This window comes from Tyto alba, unplaced genomic scaffold, assembly GCF_018691265.1.
Source record: "Tyto alba isolate M040663 unplaced genomic scaffold, T.alba_DEE_v4.0 Super-Scaffold_38, whole genome shotgun sequence".
Taxonomy (NCBI): Eukaryota; Metazoa; Chordata; class Aves; order Strigiformes; family Tytonidae; genus Tyto; species Tyto alba.
The window spans coordinates 4,879,090-4,898,738 of record NW_024881313.1 but is presented as its reverse complement, the minus strand read 5'-3'; the positions used below and the strand labels follow the sequence as shown (position 1 = coordinate 4,898,738).

The 19,649-nt window shown below is 48.1% G+C and overlaps 2 protein-coding genes across 9 annotated transcripts in view; both read right to left on the bottom strand.

Annotated features, from left to right (window-relative positions):
• HOXA3 (homeobox A3) overlaps nucleotides 1–19,649 on the bottom strand; it is a 47,089-nt gene that overhangs the window by 8,183 nt on the left and 19,257 nt on the right. For 2 of the 8 annotated variants that reach the window (XM_032991699.2, XM_032991701.2), the window contains one exon: nucleotides 10,771–10,969. The exons of 2 other annotated variants lie outside the window; for them this stretch is intronic. The gene's annotated coding sequence lies outside the window, so the exon portion shown is untranslated. Of the gene's footprint in view, nucleotides 1–2,991; nucleotides 3,203–3,776; nucleotides 3,867–6,981; nucleotides 7,004–8,988; nucleotides 9,058–10,770; nucleotides 10,970–19,649 lie in introns of those variants that run through there. 4 more of the 8 variants (XM_032991703.2, XM_032991707.2, XM_032991706.2 and 1 more) reach the window with 4 other exon arrangements.
• Nucleotides 12,443–14,871, bottom strand: HOXA4 (homeobox A4). The gene is made up of 2 exons (XM_032991439.2): nucleotides 14,155–14,871; nucleotides 12,443–13,620 (listed from the first exon to the last, which is right to left on the bottom strand). The coding sequence occupies exons 1-2, from the start codon at nucleotides 14,741–14,743 to the stop codon at nucleotides 13,292–13,294; spliced, it is 918 nt and encodes a 305-aa protein (XP_032847330.2). The 5' UTR covers nucleotides 14,744–14,871; the 3' UTR covers nucleotides 12,443–13,291.

Below are 19,649 nucleotides of genomic sequence, written 5' to 3'. Positions count from 1 at the left end.
TTTATGACTTCATGCACCAAAGCTGTAAACAGAGCACTAAAACAGAAAACACTTGCTCCTTATGGCATAAGTGAGAAGGCACCACATGAAAGGGGAAGCGGGCAGCGTAGGAGGAGAGGAGAGGCAAAAATCCCGCGTATGCGTTTTGCTTCAAACAATCCCTTGAATGTTGCATCGGAAGAAAAAAAAAAAAAGTCTTTTTAGTCAATAATCAACCCCACACTTTCTTCTGAAACTGCTGATCTGCCATTCGCCCTCTTGCCCGACCAAATAGCGAGAGGCAGCGCTGCGCCCCGACGGAGCCCCCGGACCGGCGAGGAGGATTTGGCAGGGGAGAGCGAGCCGGGGATTGCAGAAACCTGCGGACGCCGGGAGCCTGCCGCCTCGGGGAGCCCTGCCGAAAGCCTGGGCCGGCTTTTCCTAGGAGCGCGTTTAAACTTTGGAGCTATCTCCAGCGGGATATTCTGACTACATGTCTGTATTTAAGAGCGGGGACGGGGACGGGGGGGAGGGGGTCTTCTTAAAACTGAAGGGATTTGCAAGGGACTTTAATCGTGAGAACCGAAGTGGTTCATAGGAATACTCAAGTGTTTCCTCCATTCGTCTTACTGCCTGCAAAGAGTATTTTGCGAGATTTCGCCTATTAGTCCTCTTTCCCCACGCCCCCTCTCTCCCCAAAGAGGTCATTTTAACATGAGAAGATGATTATTTTTGTTTAATGTCTCCTATGATGTCGGGATAAGTGTCCCAACGCACAGATCCCCGCTGCTTTTATCTGTCTTTCCCTCCCAGAGGCCGAATATTTTCTTTCTGCTCTATTCCGCGGAGAGTGATAGGGCTCAGCTCGGGGAGGGACCGGCAGCGTTTGGGGCAGATTCCCGGGTCAGAAATGAGCTGCCTTTTCTCCCCGAAGGGTCCCACTCTGCGGGACTCCCCCCCCCCCCACCCCCACCCCCTTTCGCGGAATTACTCTGAGTTTCCGAATAAAATAATGCCTGTAAAGCGCTTTGTCCTTGGATGCTCCGAAATGGAAGCAGGCACAGTACCATAATTCAAGGCTGATTTCGGGGGATCTCAGGGATGAAACAGCAAGGCGGGGAGTTGCTGGACAAGGGGACCAATTCTGGAAGTGGTGCCTGTCCAAGTTGTTAGAGAGTTAGGAGGGGATATTAGCTACCTTAGGGAAGGACTGGACTATCGAAGCAAGCCGTGGTTAATCTGAATTATTGTTTATATTCTCTAACACTAAAGAATGGCAACGGACTCTTTGCTATTTGCTCAGCAGGCTGAGGTTATTTACACAACTCGCCGAAATCCCCCTCTCCTCCAAAACTCTTCTTGCTTTCTTTTGCTCTAGAGCAGGGCTGTATTATTTATGAGTGTTTTAACTGGGTCAATATGCATCCGAACTGGGTCATAAATCAGAGGAAACTCTGCCAAGTAATCGAGCTGCAATTAAAGCTCGCACTTTATTTTTGAGGCGCGTTTTGGCCCATTTCAAAAGATGGCAAAGCCAACCTTGGCTTTTAGACTCACAGTTGGGAGCGAAACAGCTCTCCTCCCCTCGCCGAAGAGAGAGAAATTCCGGGTCTAAGAGAGGACAACGTGTTTCAGTATGGTGAGAAAGGTTTTTCTTTGGGACAGTTCTGCGGTGAGAGCGGCTTCAAGAGCAGGAAAGCGAGAAGCCAGCCCCAACATCTCCGCCCTGCAGGTCCCTGCAGAACGGCCGCGAATAGCTCCGAGTGGAAATAACCTTTTTTGTTTGTTTTCAGCGTAGTTTTTATCATCGTCGCTTTTCTTCCCCTCTCCCTCTCTTTCTGACCCCTTAGAAGATGACTAATTCCAGGCACCCGGCAACTGGGCACAAAATGGTACAGCAGGAATAGGCGCGGGGGGCGGAGGGCACTGGCGGAAAGCGAGCCCCAGCGCCCCGACCTTTCCCAAAGCCGGGACACACCGAGGAAATGTCCTTTTATACAGCATTTTGCCCTCCTTGGATAGCCAGTAATCTTTAATTTTCGTCGTTTAAAGTGCATTTTTTATATATAGCTACGCACACAGATTTATAAGTATATGCAGTATTTACATATTTATACATACGGGTACATCTATATTTATATAAACGACGGGTATGAATTTTGGACTAGTATATGTTGTCCTAGAAGATAATTTCCACTCCTCCCCTTTTTATTCTCGCTTTCCAGGTCCCCATTCAGAGAGAGAGGGGGGAAACCCCATATTTCCAAGGCTGATTTATTGTTAGAAACCATGGCTGGCTCTTGGTTCAGCTCCTTCTCACCGCGGAGAAATAAGGAAGAGTCCCTCGGCTCATTTGGAAAGGGGAAGCTTTGCCACAGAGCTGAGCGCCCATGCAGCCCTCCGCGCACGGTAAACAAAGTACCACTAAAGCATCATAAATAAAATGGCAGCACGATCGCATACCCATCGATTCACGGAGCGGCAGCGGCCGAACAAACACCCATAAAACAACAACCGCCGATGCCGCACACTCGAGCACGACCCCGACCGAGGGAGCATCCCCCCCCTTCCCCCCGCATCGTTTTCTCCGACTCCCCCAATATATAAATAAATAAACAGACAAACACACAAATAACATAAAATAATACAATGAAATTAAGGGGGGGGGGAAAAATCCAAGCACGACAATAAAAGAGGCTTCCCATCTCTAGCCGATCATAAATAATGATAAGATGGCAATGGAGGGGCTGGAGCTGAGGCAGCTGGCCATCAACAGCAGTGTGGGATCTCTATGGAGAAAAATAAATAAAGAAGCAAACTCTCCCTGCTCTGCTAGCTGCGAGGGGAGAGTTGAATATTTACCGCAGCAAATTGAAACAAAGGGGGAAGCAGCCTGGCTCCGGGTGCACACACACCCGCACGCACACACACGCACTCGCTCCAGCCTCTGCTACTGACCTTTGCCTCGAACAGCAATAACTCACCACATAAATGAACAATCAACGGAAATACCTTAAAATAAAATCCATCCTTTCTAACGAAGCATTTCGTCCTCTCGGCTCGACAATAACCTTTCCATAAGGAATGAAAGCTGTCAGCGAAATGGCCAGCTCTTGCAGGGACGGTGATGGGGGCAGGAGGAAAAAAAAAAAAATAATAGAAAGCAGTGCTTGCTCTGAACAGAAACTGGAAAAGCGTAATCGCAGACGGAGCCAGACCGGGTCTCCACTCCAAATGCCACAATAATGCGCTGTATTATGTGCTCACGTGGTCATACGTCAACTTAAATCCTTTTATTTGAAATAGGGAATCATTGAAGGAACAGGGTTTCTTAGCACGAGCCTTTGCTTTTTAAAGCCTCAACCCAATATGTTAAAGAAGAGTTTTAAGGGAGGGGGGGGGGGGGGAAATCCAAGAGATGGAAACGGCTAGTGTGGGGGGGAGAAATATTGGTTTGATTCTTTTTCCTCCCACATCAATATTTCTTTGCACAAAGCCCACTGGAAGGTAAGAGGAATTCTTCTCATAGTACGGGATTACGCTGCACTTCGATACTTAGCCTAATTAACCGGCATTTGCTCCCCAGGCCCGCCACTCTGCTCCACGCCGCGTGTCCTCTGCAACCCCCGAAGAAAGCCCAAATCTTAATACTATTATTTCCAGCCCCCTTCTGCATGGGACGATTACCAGCCTTCCCCCCACCCCCAGCCGTCTCTACCCTGCCATTGTACAGGGCTTGCTCAACTCCCACACGCTACACCAGGGCTCCTGTAGAAACTAAAAAGACCTATAATTACCTGACAAAGGCAAAAAAGAGTCTCTTCTAAGAGGCTAGTTGATTTTTGTCCTTGTAACACACTATGAAGAATACACCTTCCTTCACTGGCGTGGCTCTGAATTTTGCAAAACCTTTTGGGACCTTGCTGTTAAACCTGTGCTTACGCATTTCCTATACAGCTAGTTTGAGTGATGCACAAAATTATAGGTTTCTAACGATGAAAAAAAAAAAAAAAAAAAAGATGGGGAGGGGGAGCTCTCTGCCTAAAGGGGGAAAAAAAAAATTAAGAAAAAAAAAGAGCAAAGTTGCATGCGGCCCCCGAGCCAGGCAGCTTCGTCTATGTGCGAACACACCACATCTTCCCTGAAAGACTGTTTAACTTGTGCTATTGACACAATAAACTAAACAAACAAAAGAAACTCCCAACTGGTAACTTTTCTGGAAGGAGTCAAAGAAAATCAGATAGTTCACGCTTTTAACGTGTTCTTCGTCCAGTTCTGTGGATCTACCATTTTGCACCATGATGTATACACACCCTTGCTTAAATCTTTCCACCATCCCCCAAGAGCTCGAACAAAACTTTCAGCTAATTGCATATCCCTGTTTCACCTGCACTTCATTGGACAGAATAAAAGGAGATTTCTTTTTAAAGGTGTTTTTTTTAGTGTTATGGGCAAGCCTTATATACTCTCGCTTGGATCATAGAAGAGGGCCACTGGACTTTAAACCCATCAGTAGCAGTGTATAGTAGTGGACATTGAAGCAAAGTCAGTGTGACGTTACAACGGAGGAAGAATTTGCAATTTTTCATATAGAAGTGACTAAGCTAGAAGCAGGGTATGCATATATTATCCCTCACTAAGAGCTGGAGTAAAAACAATATACCTTTGAAAAAGAGAGAGCGTTAGCCACACACGACATGCCCAAGTCTGTAACTCGCAGCACGACGGGCAACGCTGCAGCTCTCGCACTTAACGTAAACCAGGGCTGATATTTACTCGAGATGGATTCACGGCTCTTTTAAATACGGTGCGTTTAGATCCCATAAAAAGAAACACAGAGAAGTTCTTCTGCAACAATGAAACTGAAATTAATGGGGAATGGAGCAGATGTTGAAAAAAGCAGAGCAAGTCTTTCTTGGGGCTGTTGTAAAAAGTTATCGACTGCTTTGCGTCAAAAGCAGAAAGATGGCTTTAGAAGTTACAGTCCTGAGCAAATAGAAACTACAAAAGCAATAAATCACAATCATAAGTCATCTTAAATGCCTTAACGCTAGCTATGGCTATTGGCTTCAAACCCCTGTTTCTATGAACATCTTTATTAGTATTAATGGTTAAGTTAATCCTAAAACTACTGTTTAACAATTAACTTCGTGTATATAGTGGGGAAACTAATTAATTCTTAAGAAAAGTAACTTCTTGACGTGTGAATACCTTCCACAGGGTGTGCTTTGGGAGGGCGGAAGGGGGAGTCTGCCTAACTTTATGCTGTCCTGGATCGCAGCTGAAAATTATTCCCTTCCGCCCATTTTGGAGAAAGCTTTCTTTGCTCTAGTATCGTGATTACGAGTTTTCAAATACAAATTCAAATGATCTTGCGAGTCGCAGACGCTAGATTTCCCCCGCCACCCCATATATTGCTTTGTTCCTGTTCCTGGACATTCAACATTGTGTTTTATTACCTCGATGATTTGGAGACCTGAAACACGGTTTCTAGCAGAAAAAAATGTGGAATTTATCAGTAGGTCTGCTACTGATTTTTCTGCGCTTTATACACATGGCTTCGAGCTGCGCTGAAATTCCAGGCTCAGTAACAACAAACAGATCTGAGTTCATAACGTGCCTTCATTAAGTGAGACCCTTTGTGCCAGCTCTGGCATTGATAGCCGCTCTTAGCATTAATGCTATTTAAAGTTACCTTCAATATAATTAGATTTAGAAATTTTACTGTCTTTCAAGTTTGTTTTTATGCCAGTTGTTAAGAGGTAAGCCTATCACTCCCATGTGGAGACAAAATGGGAACCACGGTACGATATAAGTATTTATTTCCTTGCCTCCTCGAGAGATTTGAAATCTGCTGGGGCGCAGAGCTGTTTACCTACATCTGTGCGTCTGATAAAGTCGGTCTTTGATCATTTCCAAGCAGATAAAAAGAATACAGCTATCTACTGTGCCCTTGTGGGAGAAGTTCTGCTCAGAGTCAGCTGAGTCTGCCAGTGTTGGGTCAGTTCAGCAATCCCAAATACCTCTGCACGCAGGGCTGTGGGTACATGCCACGGGAGGAAGGTTCCTTCGTACCGTATTTTCGCTTTTAATTTCCTAACACAACCGTGAATAGACATTTGCAGCGCCTTTTTGTAGTTAAGATTTAAGCAGCCCATTAAGCCAACACAAAGAGCCCTTGTAGTCCTGTAATTTATGGCCGCTTTTAAAAGGTAGTAAAATATACTAATTGTACATCAGCGTCCAAAAATAAGCAGGTAAATCTAGCAAGAATTTGAGCTAATTCTCTGTAACCCTTCCCTCTCGGTGGCCGGCATAAGAAAATGGTCACTATGAAAAGCATCACATTCCTCTTGCCAGAAGAACAAACGCATCCAGGGCTCCAGCAACTCCGAACCACCAAACACCCACCTCCGCCCGGTGCAAAGCAGACCAGGACAGACAAATACCCGAAACTTATTCGCGGTCCACTTCTGGTGCACGCACTCAGACAAAAATCAGGTTTTTCTAACATGCCCACATGCACTCCACGTTTGCAGGACTGGCTGCGGAGCTCCTCGAGGAGGAGGCGAACAGACAAGCCGCGCTAAGCCAGCCAACACCGAAACGGCTCCGACCCGCTCTCCCCCGCCTTACGCCTTTGATTTGGGAAGGAGCAAAGAATGGAAAAAGAAACTCTCAACCTCTTTCGCTCTTCAAATGACTTTGCATCCTTCCTGTCCCCAATGCCTTTATAAGGATGGCGATCACTCAGGTCCCGTACGCTTCTTTGTCTGCCCAGACACGCGCCTTCACTACCCACGGAAGATGAATAGAGCCAATCCAGAAAAAAAAAAAAAAAAAAAAAAAATTCCAGCTAGGTTAAATATTTATCACAACAACAACAACAAAATCTCATTCCAGCAGTCTTGCTCTGCATGCAGGTAGTAAGCGAACGGCTTGCTTACAGCAGCGATCGGCGCAAAATCCGCGGCGGCGGCCCGGCCGCGTCCCGGCTCTTACCTCCCTGGGCTGCGCGGGGCCGGGCCGGAGCTCGGGGGCCGCCCCGGCCGAGGGGGCTGTTTGCGGGGTGCCCTGTAAGCAAGCAACAAACAGCGCCTTACCGGTGGCTGCGGGGGGAGGTATTTTGCTCCTTCAGAGGCAATACATGGTTTGCCGGGTTGCGGTGGGAGAGGGCAGGGATGGAGCGGGAGAGGGTTCCCGAAGAGGAGCGTGGGTTCCCACCCGGGTGAACAGCACGGGGAGCTGAGAAATAAAAGCGTGCGGTTGTTGGTTGCTTTTTTTTTTTTTTTTTTTTTTTTTTTTTTTTTTTTCCCTCCCATAGACAGCTATGCCTTCTGTCTCCAAGTGTTTGGAAATATTGTCATTCCAAACTCTTGTTACATGAATGTCTGCTTTATTTTCCTCTGGGAAACCTTTGTTTAGGATCATTTAATCAAGAACAGACATTAAACACAAGTCGTGGTGTTCATCTCTGCTGAATAAAACGCGGAAAGGGTTCCAGTTTAAATGCGGGGCGTATTGTGGTTGGGCTTGTATTCAAACGGTTAGCCGGGGCCCGATCCTGCCACCACTAGCGCAATAAGAGACTAACAATTGACCTTACTGAAGCGGGATCGGGCCCAAAGCATAAAAAAAAAAAAAAAAAAGAAAGAAAAACAAACAAACAAACAAAAACAACAACAACAACAAAAAACAACAACAAACACGCTGAAAGCCATTGATGGAGGGGAAGAAACTGGACGGCTTCTCTTCCCCTAAAATAAACAATATTGCACAATCCAAAAAGACAATAGTCAGATTATTCGCATGCCACTTACTGAATCACGTTTACATATGAATTTGTCAGATATAATAATGTACCCCCTCGTATTCATTCTCGCTAATAAAAGCCATCTAACGCATCTTAAAATTGTCAGTAAATGTAAATGCTAATAATTAAATAACACAGTTCTTGAGGAAGGGTGTCATCTGAGCCTTGGAAATATTAAGTCTGTCTTGGGAGAACTTTTCGAGCAGAGACTTTGCTTTGGTAATTTAGTAGTTCCGTAATTACGCTAATAATTTTAAATTTGCTGTTGAACTCCAGTCTACATAAAATCATGCAATAATAGCCTACTAAGCTGTTTATTGCCATCTCATAAATTTGAGAGCGCTGACTGTTAAAATCTACTGGCAAACACAAAAGAAAATGGAAAGTTCATTCTGCAATCGCGGAGCCCGGACGCTGCTGCCTGGGGTTATTCTTAGCTCTACCTTTCTCTCCACTCCGCTCCAGCGCAGGGGGAACCCCCTGGCATTTTAGGCTCAATCTCATACCTTAGCCGTTTTGATCCCTAATCAATAGTCATGTTCCAAACGGCAATAATCATCGATCAAGCGTGTCGTGACTGGGTTGCCCCACTCGTGTTAAATATGGAGCACGTATCTGAAAATGGTGCCAGAGACTTTATGTTATTTATTTTGGAGCTATTAAGTCACGCCACCATATTTTACACTGCCACAGTCCTTTAAACCATGCTGCTTCTTGAAAGAGTTGCTAAGTAGCAATAAAGCACTTTACAAACGCTATGAGATTTTTTTTTTTTTAATTTGTTGTTATCCCAAACTCTAATATTCATTGCGACACTTTAAGTTGGTACATAAATCGTTCAGACTAATGAGTCATAGAGAAATTCGCCCATGACTTTTCCTTTACAATGCTCACTGCCTCTCCATTGCTTTTTTGGCCCTGCATTAGGAGCCGGTGATTTATTAACGCCAGGAAAATTGAACAAAGCAGGTCCTCCTGCACTGTGGCACCCAGCCTTCCACAGTGTGAATTAGAACATTATCAAATGTGTTTGCCTCGGTAACACTTAATCACCAAAAGCCGTAATGTGACCACAAGGCAGCTAAAACAAAGATTTAACATTTCTAAATATTAAACTTGTTAAGCAAATGCTCAGCAGACAAAGCAAGCACAAACAATTAAAGTCATCAAGCTAGAAATGCACACTACCTACTTACCAACACAGACCCTACTGCTTGCTTAAGAAGTTTAGAATCTTTCAAGATAAATCAGGTGGGGTTTTTTTTGAAGGGAAGGAAAAAAAAAAAAAAAAAAAAAGGAAGAAAGAAAAACAAACTCCAGTAATAAGGAGTTGAGTTTCACTTCTGAGAGAATCACTCCTAGTGAGGACTGACGGCCACAGATCCATTCCTGACTATCTGCATTAATTATTTAATGAGTCACGTGACCCTAAAGATTAAAATTTCAATATCTCCCCCAGAACAGACGCAACACCTTTATCTGCGAGCGCAGGGATCCTCGTACTTGGGTCTCCTAATCTCTGCTGGCTTTGACAGCTCCTCAGTTCTTAGAGAGAGCGCTTGGGCATCAATAACACGGGCTTGTCCCGCTCTCTACAGCGAGACGGGGCAGCTTTACCCCCCCCACTCCCCCCCCCAGCCCAAATTAGCCAGTTGAACCCAGACCCTCATTGTCTGCAGCGGGGGCGGGGGGGCTCTGAGCGTTGCTGGCCGGGGGACAGGGGAGCAGCAGGGGCGGCATCCCCCGGGCTGCCCTCCGCGGGTCAGCGCGGCCTGTCCGCGGGCCCGGGCGGAGCCAGGAGCGCTGCCCGGGGCCGGGGGGAGGCGGCCGCGGAGCTCCCCCTGCCCGTGCGGGGAGTCCCGACCCCACCGGGACCCGCGTGGGCCGGGCTTGGGGGGGGTGGGGGGGTGGACCGGGAGGACCCGGAGGGTCCCACCCCACCGTGGCCCGGCCAGGCTTGTGGGGCTCCGGTCCCGGCAAGAGCTTCCCCCTTCGTGGGGCCGCGACGCGCGGGGGCCCCGGGCCGCGCCGCCCGGCCGGCTCCGGCGGAGGTGTGGGAACGGCGGGCGGGCCCGGGGCCGCCCGGATCGGGCCCCAGAGCTGGGCGGGGAGGGGACACGGGGCGGGGGGGGGGGGGGGGGGGGGGCAGGAGTTTCACGTCTGTCAAGATCTCTGCCTGTGTGAGGGCTCCCCCCACCCCTTCCTCGTTTACAAACACCGGGTAAGAAGGCCACGGGACGGCAAGCACCCTGAAAGAAAAAAGAAGGGAAAAGGGAAAGAAAAAAAAAAAAAAAAAAAAAGAAGTAAAAAGTCCCAGCATTGGGTAGTCCTCCAATGCAGGATGGCTCCAGTTATTAAATAACACAAGGCGCTTGTCACAGCTGAGTTCCCCGTGTAATAAAACACCAGCTATAGCAAGAGCTTGCAGGAGAAACGAGGAGGGGGATCTTGGCAAAGGAGCATTTCTCTTGGTGGGTGGAGGGGAGGTGGGTAAAGGGGTTAACGGCGTGGCGTTCCCTGCGGCCAGTAAATTGACTCCGAGGTGATTTGGTCTTTCTTTGAAATATTGACAAACTTCCACTTCCAGCGTTTCGGGCCGCGCTTGCCTTTGTGGCCAGAGCAGATAAATCCGTGTGTGAGACACGGGGAGAGAGGGAGAGAGGGAGGGGGTGAAGAGACATTTAGGTCCAAGTGCCGGATTAAAAAGAATACTGTCTTTAAAGGTCAAGGGTTTGAAGGGTCAGTCTGCTCCTCTAAAAAAAACAATTAATGGGATAGAAAATTTGTCCTCTCGGTGAACTCCCGGTTGCCTTAGCAAAGGGAGCACAATGCAAGAATTTAAACTGGACGATGTAATTTTCGAAGTTATTGTAAAGACGGGCGGTATTGGACGGGGAGCAGAGGGCTCCCAGCCCGGGAGCAGCGTCCTGCTCCCAGCACAGGCAGAGGGGAAAGCAGGGGGGAAAAGGAAAATTTACCTTAAATGACGATAATCTGCCATGGGGTATTTTGCAGTCCGCGGTTCAATCTCCAGCAAGAGAGTGTACATTTTTTTAGCAGACAGCCAAGATGCTGTGTCTTTACACATGACCACTTTTTTTTTTTTTTTTTTTTTTTTTTCCAGGAAAATCCTTTGCGTCTTCACAGACTTTTCCAAGAGAATGCCTTTCAGAACCGCTGTTGAATCACAAAGAAGTATTTATTGTAGGAGGTGATTAATGATTCTCACTAAAATTGCTATTTGCAGCGTGATTTCATTTCTCTTCACAATGGGAGCAAACCAGGTTTATACGCATAGGCTGCACACTAAAGAAATCCTGCATCTCCAGCTAATACATTTCATCCGGAATTTTGATCGGTTGTGTTAATTTTGGCTCTAAATATGTTGAGGGATTTTCAAGCAATAAACAAAATGAAGACTTACACGCTTGCGGATGGTAGCTACCTCACTTACAGCCCTATTTTTCTCCCTTTATAAGGAGGCAGCTGGCAATTCAGGATTTAGTAAACAGCAATATAAGAGTGTAAGCGTGCTTTTCAGGCCTGCTCCTTGGTCAGGTTTGGAGCCAGCAGTGTTTGCTGAGGGTGTTTACAGCTGCCACCTCTCTGATGCTGACCATGCTCTCCCAGTGGCACGTTACATTTTTTGCCAGGACACCCCGTGTTGCGCGGTCAGGCAGGGATGCTGGCAATACCCGTGGGGCCTGGTGCTGCTCACCCAGGGGGTGACGATGCACCCGGCCCTGGTGGCCTCGCTCACGCAAAAAGAAGCATTGATTCAAAAAAATCCCTCTCGGAGGTATTTGGGTAAGTCTTGGCCTTCAGGCCTTCCCTGGAAGATTTACTAGCACTTGAGCTCCTTTCCAAGCCCTTTCCTACCCGACTCAGTGCTACTCTCTGTTGTGGAAGCCCTGAGCAAGGCTCCCCGTTAGCAGCTCCGCTTTGCCTGCTCTCCTTCACCGCCTGGAAGCAGCGAGGTGCGCAGCCCGAGCTGGAACCACTCGAACCCCATTTTGCCACAGCCGTTTCGACAAGCTCGGTCAAAGAAACCTCTTGAGTTGTACCCAAATCCATGTTGCTGCCGAGGCTTTCTCAACACATTTCGAAATAGTCTTAAAAATAAAATAAAAAGAAACAGAAAAGGCAGCTAAGAGAAACTTTATGTTACCGCCCATGCATTCCCCTTCAAAATTGCTAGCCAATTGAGAAATCATAATCGGGTGAAAATGAACGAATAAATCACAAGTGCCCACAGATTTCAAGTGTTATCAAGGGGAGCGTGTGTGACTTCTCCTCCAGCAAAACCCATCAAAGGAGCTTATTGGCTCCCAGTAGAAGCAGAGTTTCTCTGTAACGCAGCTGAAAATAGTCGTACGGTCAGCGATGGATAGCCAGACTGATTCTGCCAGACGCCCGCTAAAGAGAATACCACTCACCTATACAAAGAAGCAAGACCTTTCCTCATCCTGCAGCACTCTTTTTTTCCCAGCCAAGCAATAAGGAGTGAGGATGTTTTTCACTATATTTAAAGCAAGCATTACCTTACTGACAAGATGAATCCAAGTTAAAACAATACGTTAAACCGTTGTTTTCCATTCCTGGTGCCAACAACAGCCAAGCACAAGGTGGATGAAACAGCACTAAGTGGACTTGTGTTTCAAGCATTTAATTCTTTTGTACAGAATAATCTTTATTACCAGCATTTGGCACTGTTATACATTACACCAAAAATCCACAAATTGTACATGGACCCAAACGATTTAGACGGTGCCAAATATGAAGACAGCAACAGCCTTTATAGCAACATTTCTTTAAATAAATGCAACAGGGAATGTGAAGAAAAACTAATAGATCACAGCTACTGCGGGGGCTACACTTAAAACCAGTTAAGTTACCTTTGATACATAAAACATTTTCCTTTAGACAGCGTAAAGGGACATTTTTCTTAAGTCTTTAACCTCCCGTGGACGTGTTCGTTCTCTCTCCCGTGTTGGTGTGTGTGCATACGTGCGTGTGCACCCTCACACACACACACGCACACAGGAATTCACGAACACGCCACGAAACAGCGCTATTCAAGTCAATGCCTTACACAAGTGTCTCACGAGGTCTTTGCTTTATTTTAACCGTCTTTTATTTTTAAAGTGTTCTCAAAAAAAAAAAAAAAAAAAAAAAAAAAAAGTCCGTCTTAGGTACAGAGAATTCGTCCGTGACAGCATCCAGCCCTCTCTTACACCGAGGGCAAGAGAGTGTTTCCATAAATAGAAAAAAAATGATGGGCATGGAACCATTATCTATATACAATGTAGACAATCGTCCGGGTTTTGGTTTAAACATGTGCCCGTTCTTGGGCACGTCTCGTCTTCCTTTCCTGCTCCTGTTTTGTTTTACACAGTTGTTTGGTCCAAACAGCCAGCCTCCACCACGGGGCAGCTGGAAACCCCCAATAGATACGTAAATATATATATATTTAAAAAACAAAACAAAACAAAACCGTATTTATAGCGCGGCTGCGTTGGGTGTAGCCCCATCGAGCGGGTGGGGGTGGCCCTGTGTCTGTGCTTTGGACTGCTGGCTCAGTGTGGACTGGTTTGAGGAGCGCATCTTTGTGTTAGGCAGTTTATGGTCTTTCTTCCACTTCATGCGCCTGTTTTGGAACCAGATCTTGACCTGGCGCTCGGAGAGGCAGAGGGTGTGCGCGATCTCGATGCGTCGCCTCCTGGTCAGGTAGCGGTTGAAGTGGAACTCCTTCTCCAGCTCCAGGACCTGCTGTCTGGTGTAGGCAGTGCGAGACCTCTTGGGCTCCCCTCCGTTGTAATTGGGATTGACTGAAACGTGCACACACAGGCGCACACACACACACACGCGGAGGGAAAAGAAAAGGGGGGGGGGGGGGGGAAGCGATAGAACATAATCATTATATAATAACTTGACACCAGGTTCACATGAGATACATAAACGGCAAGAAAAATTGTTTCACAGCCTATCGACAGTGGGGACAATCGAGGAGCAATAAAAAATGGTGATGGGCATTTGGGTTAGAAGAAAAGCTTCAAAGACACATGGCCCAGAGCCACTGCAGGGCAATTAAATTTATGGGGGCTATAATTACTGCCCTAACAGTTTGGCGTCTCGTAAATCTTTTGATAAAGGACCCCGGATACAAAAGGTTTCTCACTTTTTTTTTTTTTTTTTTTTTTTTTTTATTATTAGGAAACGCGGAGGGAGAAGGAGGGAAAGAAAGGGGAAAAAAAAAAAAAAAGCCACACACGCACCGACCCATCCCGGCCCCGGGAGCACCCTCCCCCCCCTTCCCTCCTCCGCAGGCACATCCCCACCTCCCCCTGGCAAGGGCAACTCACCCGTGCTCACATGGATCTTCTTCATCCAGGGGTAGACCACCGGCTCCTTCCCCTTCAGCCCGGGCAGGCTCTTGTCGGGCAGCAGCGGGCAGCCGGGCCCGGTACCGGCCCCGGCGGCGGGGGCCGCTTCGCAGCGGCGCTGGAGGGCATGGCCCGGGAGCAGGGGCTGGGGGGGGCCGGGGTGGCCCTTGGCGGGCGGCGGAGGCGGCGGCGAGGCCCCCGGGGGCGGCTGCTCGGGGCCCGGGGCGGCGCTGCCGGCGCTGCTGTAGCTGTAGGGCGCCTGGGGGTAGGAGGGTGCCTGCGCCGGGTAGAGAGCCTCGGGAGGCGGCCCCGGCGGCGCCGCGGGAGCCTGGTAGCCCGGTTCCCGGCGCGACCGCGGGAAGTACTCGGGCAGCGGCGGGCCCGGGTGCGCGGCGTGCAGGTGCGGCGGCGGCGGCGGCGGCGGCGGCGGCGGGGCGTGCGGGAGCGGGTGGTGCGGGTGGTAGCTGGCGGAGCTGGCGGCGCTGCCGCTGTGCTGCGTGTACTCCTCGCAGGGAGGGAATTTGGGCTCGATGTAGTTGGAGTTTATCAAAAACGAACTCATGGTCATTAATTTGTGAAGTGCAAAAATACTAATTTTTCTCGCGTTGTCGTTTTTCTGGGCTCGGCGAGGCCCCTCCCCTTCCCCCCCCCCCCCTCCCTCCCCTCCCTCCCTCTCCCCCTCCCGCTGCTGTCAAGTGCTCGCCGCTGCCAAAGTTTGGGCCTCCAGATTTCCCCCCCCACACCTCCCCCCCGCCCTCCCCGCCGCACTCCCCTCCCTTCCTCTCTTCCCACCCCTGGAGCGCCTACAACACACACACACACCCGCGCGCACACACACACGCACACGCACACGCACAGACACACACCCCCCACACCCCCTCACCCCCCGCCACCCCATCACCACCTGACCGCCAGCGCCAATTACCGCGCGGGGCCGCGGACCCCGGATCAGGAAATGGAAGGAGGGCGAGCGGCCGCGGGGCAGCTCCGCGCCCGCGTTCCCCACCGCGGGGGCCGCGGCCGCCGCGTCCCCCGCCCGCCGAGGGAGCGCCCGGCCGGGGGCTGCCAGACGCCCGCGGCCGCTCCCCGCCGGCATCCCCCCGGCTCCCCCCGCCCGCCGGGGCCGGCAGCCGCGGTGTCAAGCGAGATAAAACTAATTCCGCTCTGACAGTCTTTCCCTGCCCCCCTCCACCCACCCCCACCCCCAATCCCCCCCCTAAGCACTTTTTGTTCCTTCCTTCCCCCGCGGGAGAGCGTAGGAAGCGGGGCGAGGAAGCGGAGCGCAGCCCAGCTGCGCGTTCCGGAGGGAGCCAGGCAGGCATTGCACAAGGCGTTGCACAATCCTTTTAAAACAAACCCGGCTCCGAACGCCTGGAGCCGGGGCTGAGCGCAGGCAGAGGGCGGCAGCGGCCCCCGGGCACAGGCCCCCAGCAGCCCGCCGGGCTCTGCCCCCAACGCCCCCGCCGCGGCGGACCGCGGGCGGGCGGCCCCCCCGGGGGGCTAGCCCTCTGCACCTTTGGAACCGTGCAAACTGGAGGAATAGATGCAAAAGTTCGTATGAAGGTGGCGGGGAGGCCGAGGAGAGTCCTCGAGTGGCTTGCGGGGTGTGAGGGATACGACGAGCTTGAAAATAACGGGGAAGAGAGGGGGAAGGGAGAGGCGGGGGGGAAGGCGGACACGGCGGTATCAAATACTTCCTACCGGCGGTCGCAGGGCTCGCTGCCAGCGTCCCTCCCCGCGGAGGAGCCGTTTCCAAACTGCGAATTTAAGTCCGTCGGTTTGGTATGCCTCGTCTTGGGTTTATTTCTTAATGTTCTGTTCCACGAGAAATCGCTAGCGCCTTCGCAGAAGTAACTCGCAAACCCTGGCGTAGGAGGGAGAGGACACTCGGGCGCTTCTGCGTTGCTAAAACTGACACTGTTAACGATATTTGCAGCTCAGAGGGAAAAGAGGCAACCGCCCTGACCTTAGGTAATTGAAAATTGATGGTTAAACTAATTACGCTCTTATTCTAAGGAAAAAAAAAAACAAAACAAAACAAAAAACCCTACTTATTTAATGTCAGCTAGTCTGGTAGATTCGGAGTTAGAAGCAAATTTTTCGGATTTTTTTTTGCTTCTTTTCAGGAAAGCATGTAAACACATAGAAATGTTTACCGCACCCTTCAAGAACATAATAGGTGAATGGGTAATCTCATCTGCTAGTATGGGAAAATACATCTAATATATCAAGCGTAAATATGATACAGTTTAGATCTTGCCCTCCTAAAGATATTACATTAACAGTTACCTTGGTTTAAATTCAGATTATTGTCTTTTGCAGTTTTATAGATAACGGATACATGCAATAAAATTCTATTTGAATATATATTCTATCTAACAAGACACACATCGTATCGATTTATATTTCATCCACACACACACACGCACGCACATTGCAGGCGGCTTGTAATATGTTAGAACATTTCCAGCACTTGGGTATACTGGGGTACTTATCTAAACAATCACTCATTTCCTCCTCCTATCGAATGTCTAATTTGTAAAGAGAGTTAAAACACATTTACTTACTCATTTCCAACAGCGCATCTATGGAACTCTTTAACTGGGGTAATAGATAAGTTTCTCTATTTACTCTGCGTGGAGAGGAAATGCGGTTACACACACGCACACAGAGACAGCCGCAACTGTTCAACAACACGCATTTGACAGGAAAGTGGAGATTGTTTTATTTATATTAAAAAAAAAAAAAAAAAAGAGACACAACAACAAGAACAACAACAACAAAAAAACCCCAAACCACAACAAAAAAACTACAGCAACCCATGTTGTAAAAGAATAAAGCTCCCACCTACACGACTGTGAAAAATAAAAGATTGTCAAAGTCCACCACGAGCAGAGAGCGCTTTCCTGGCGTAAAGAGATACATGCACACACAGAGACACATATGTAGAAATACCTGCCGGCCAGCACCGGATGAATTACACTGGGTTATCGTAAATATTATCCTCGGCAGAAGTCCTGAGACACTATGGCAGGAGCACTACAGCAGGCTGCCGTGTTCCCAAGCCACGGTAAAACACAACGAAAAGTGGTGTCTCGGTTTCTAAGCTCAGCGCTATATTGGGCGAGCTGTCCGGGCTCTGTTTCGTATTATTTACCGTGATTAGATCTCAAAGTATACTTGTTTCACTGCGCCTCTTTCTACCGTGGGGCTCTGGCGCTCGGTTACAGAGAGAAGGATGCAATTTTGTATACGACTGTAAATCTGCAAGGTGACCTGAGCTGAAGTCTGTTTTTTTTCGTGTGGTTCTATTACTCCGCGAAGATGTGCTGAGGCAGGACCTCCAAAAGGCCTGTTCCATGTCTTTGTGGTTTTGTTATCATAAACAAGAACCCAGCCAAGACCACCAAGTGTTATCTTGCACACGGCCATTTCGACATTTTACTGCAAGATTTATGGCTGTAATAAACAATCTCAGAAACCCTTTTTTCCCCCGGTACTTCCCTTTAACAAACTTGTAGCATCATCCTAAGCTCTCGAAGAAAGAAAAGCAGAGGAAAAAATAGGCCAGCTCCCTTATTTTTTCCAGAAGGACTAAAGGCTTGGTTTCACTGGCAAAGGAGACTTTAATCAGTTAATAAAGGAGCAAGAGTTTCCTGGCCGAGGCTGGCCGAGGAGGAGATTAAGTCGAGAGGGAGAGAGTAAATTTTCATGCACCAAGAAGAGGCAACCTCATACATACCCATAGAGAGGGAAAAGGGGGATCCTTCATTTTCTTGTGAAACAAGAAACAAGAAGCAAACACTCCTGCTACCCCCACATGCGCGGCTAAAATGTAATTACCCCAAAAGAGAAAATAATAACAACAACGGCAAGAATAGTAGTAGTAGTAGTAGTAGTAGTAGTAGTAGTAGTAGTAGTAGTAGTAGTAGTAGTAGTAATAACAATAACAACAATAATAACAACATTAATAATAACAATAATACAACAATAATAATAACAACAATAATAATAACAATAATAACAATAATAACAATAATAACAATAATAATAATAATAATGTCAAGTCAACCTTTCGCCGTGCCCGGGTATCCTCCACCGAGAGCGGTAGGAGGAGGAAGAATCGTACTAGCAGCCTGGTTTGAATTTGATTTGAAACATTTTGAATATATTTAGCCCCAGCTTTCCCCTCTTGAATGCGAGGCTGTCCCAAGTTTCAAAGTGACCGAAAAGTGACACCGTGTGCATTTTGTTTCTTATTAATCTTACACATTGACAGTCTTTGTTAAATAACAAGGCGTGCCCTTCACCAGGCGACATTTTCATATTTGTTAGACGCGGTGACCTGAAGTTCACCTCGGCCTTGGACTTAGTTTTTCTAAAAGGTCTATAACAGTGTCTTTTAGATAGCGGGGTGCTTTGCCCAGGTCACTACTTCTAAGGGAAAATTAAGAAAAAATCGCGGGAAAATGTAAACGTTATGGAATGTATCGACTGTATTCCCTCCTTTGTTCCCGGGAATGATGCAGCCCCCGAGGCTGCTCCTGCCTCCGCGGGCGGGAGCGCTCCTTTGCTGTCCGCGCTGCCGGGGCAGTGCTCGCAGTTTTGCCCCAAGTTCAGCATTTGGTAAAAACGGTGACTTCTCTGGCACCGGGGCTCCGCGCAACAACGGGATAGTTGGCGAGATTTGCTCGCTCTATCCTGGCGTGGTTAAATAAACACACATAAAATGTGATTTGTGCCCGGATTTTAAATGAATGGTCTTTTGAGCAGACCTTCCACGCCAGAGAACAGTGTGCTGAATGCAGAGAGAGAAAGGACAGAAAGAGTTCGTCTCAAACTGTTAGCTGTTCTGCTCCAGGTTGTTGTTGTCTTTTTTTGTGTTGTTTTTCTTTCTTTTTTTCTTTAAGGAATAATTTAAACAAGAATTCAGAAGAGTCAATATTTATTGAAGTCGCAGTTTCAGTACTCCCGTTGATATTTTTATTCTAAATCAGATTGAACGTATGAAATTCGAGCCATTAATTGTTTTGGTGAGGAAGCAAATGGATTTCAGTCACCTACTCTTGAGTAAGCCAGTTATAGTAACAGCTTTCGTTCTGGGTATGTCAAAGACGCATTGTTATTCTTGGAAACAATCCGCCTGCTATTCTCTAAGTAGATATTTGGCTACAGTTTTTAGCTTGTTATCAGGCTTCGCTCTTACACCAAATAAATACTCTGGATGTGAAAGGTTATATACTATCGCCAGCGAGGGCAGGCTCCCCAAATGTGCAATGCCAGGGCTCGCTACAAGTGAGCAACAACAGCAACTTGTGAACAACCTCTACATGCCGAGCAAACGCTTGCATTCTATACTTTCCAGGTTTCAGCAGGTACTTTAGGCAAACTCTCCGATAATCACTTTGGCTAATCTGAAATCTAATCGCTCGTGTATTTGCTCCCGAGAAATAGCGCTCGCCTGCCACGATCCA

Coding starts and splice junctions, on each gene's coding strand:
- HOXA4 (XM_032991439.2), bottom strand. CDS start 14,743: ATGACCATGAGTTCGTTTTTGATAAACTCCAACTACATCGAGCCCAAA. Junction 13,621..14,154: donor GAAGATCCATGTGAGCACGG/GTGAGTTGCCCT, acceptor TGCACGTTTCAG/TCAATCCCAATTACAACGGA.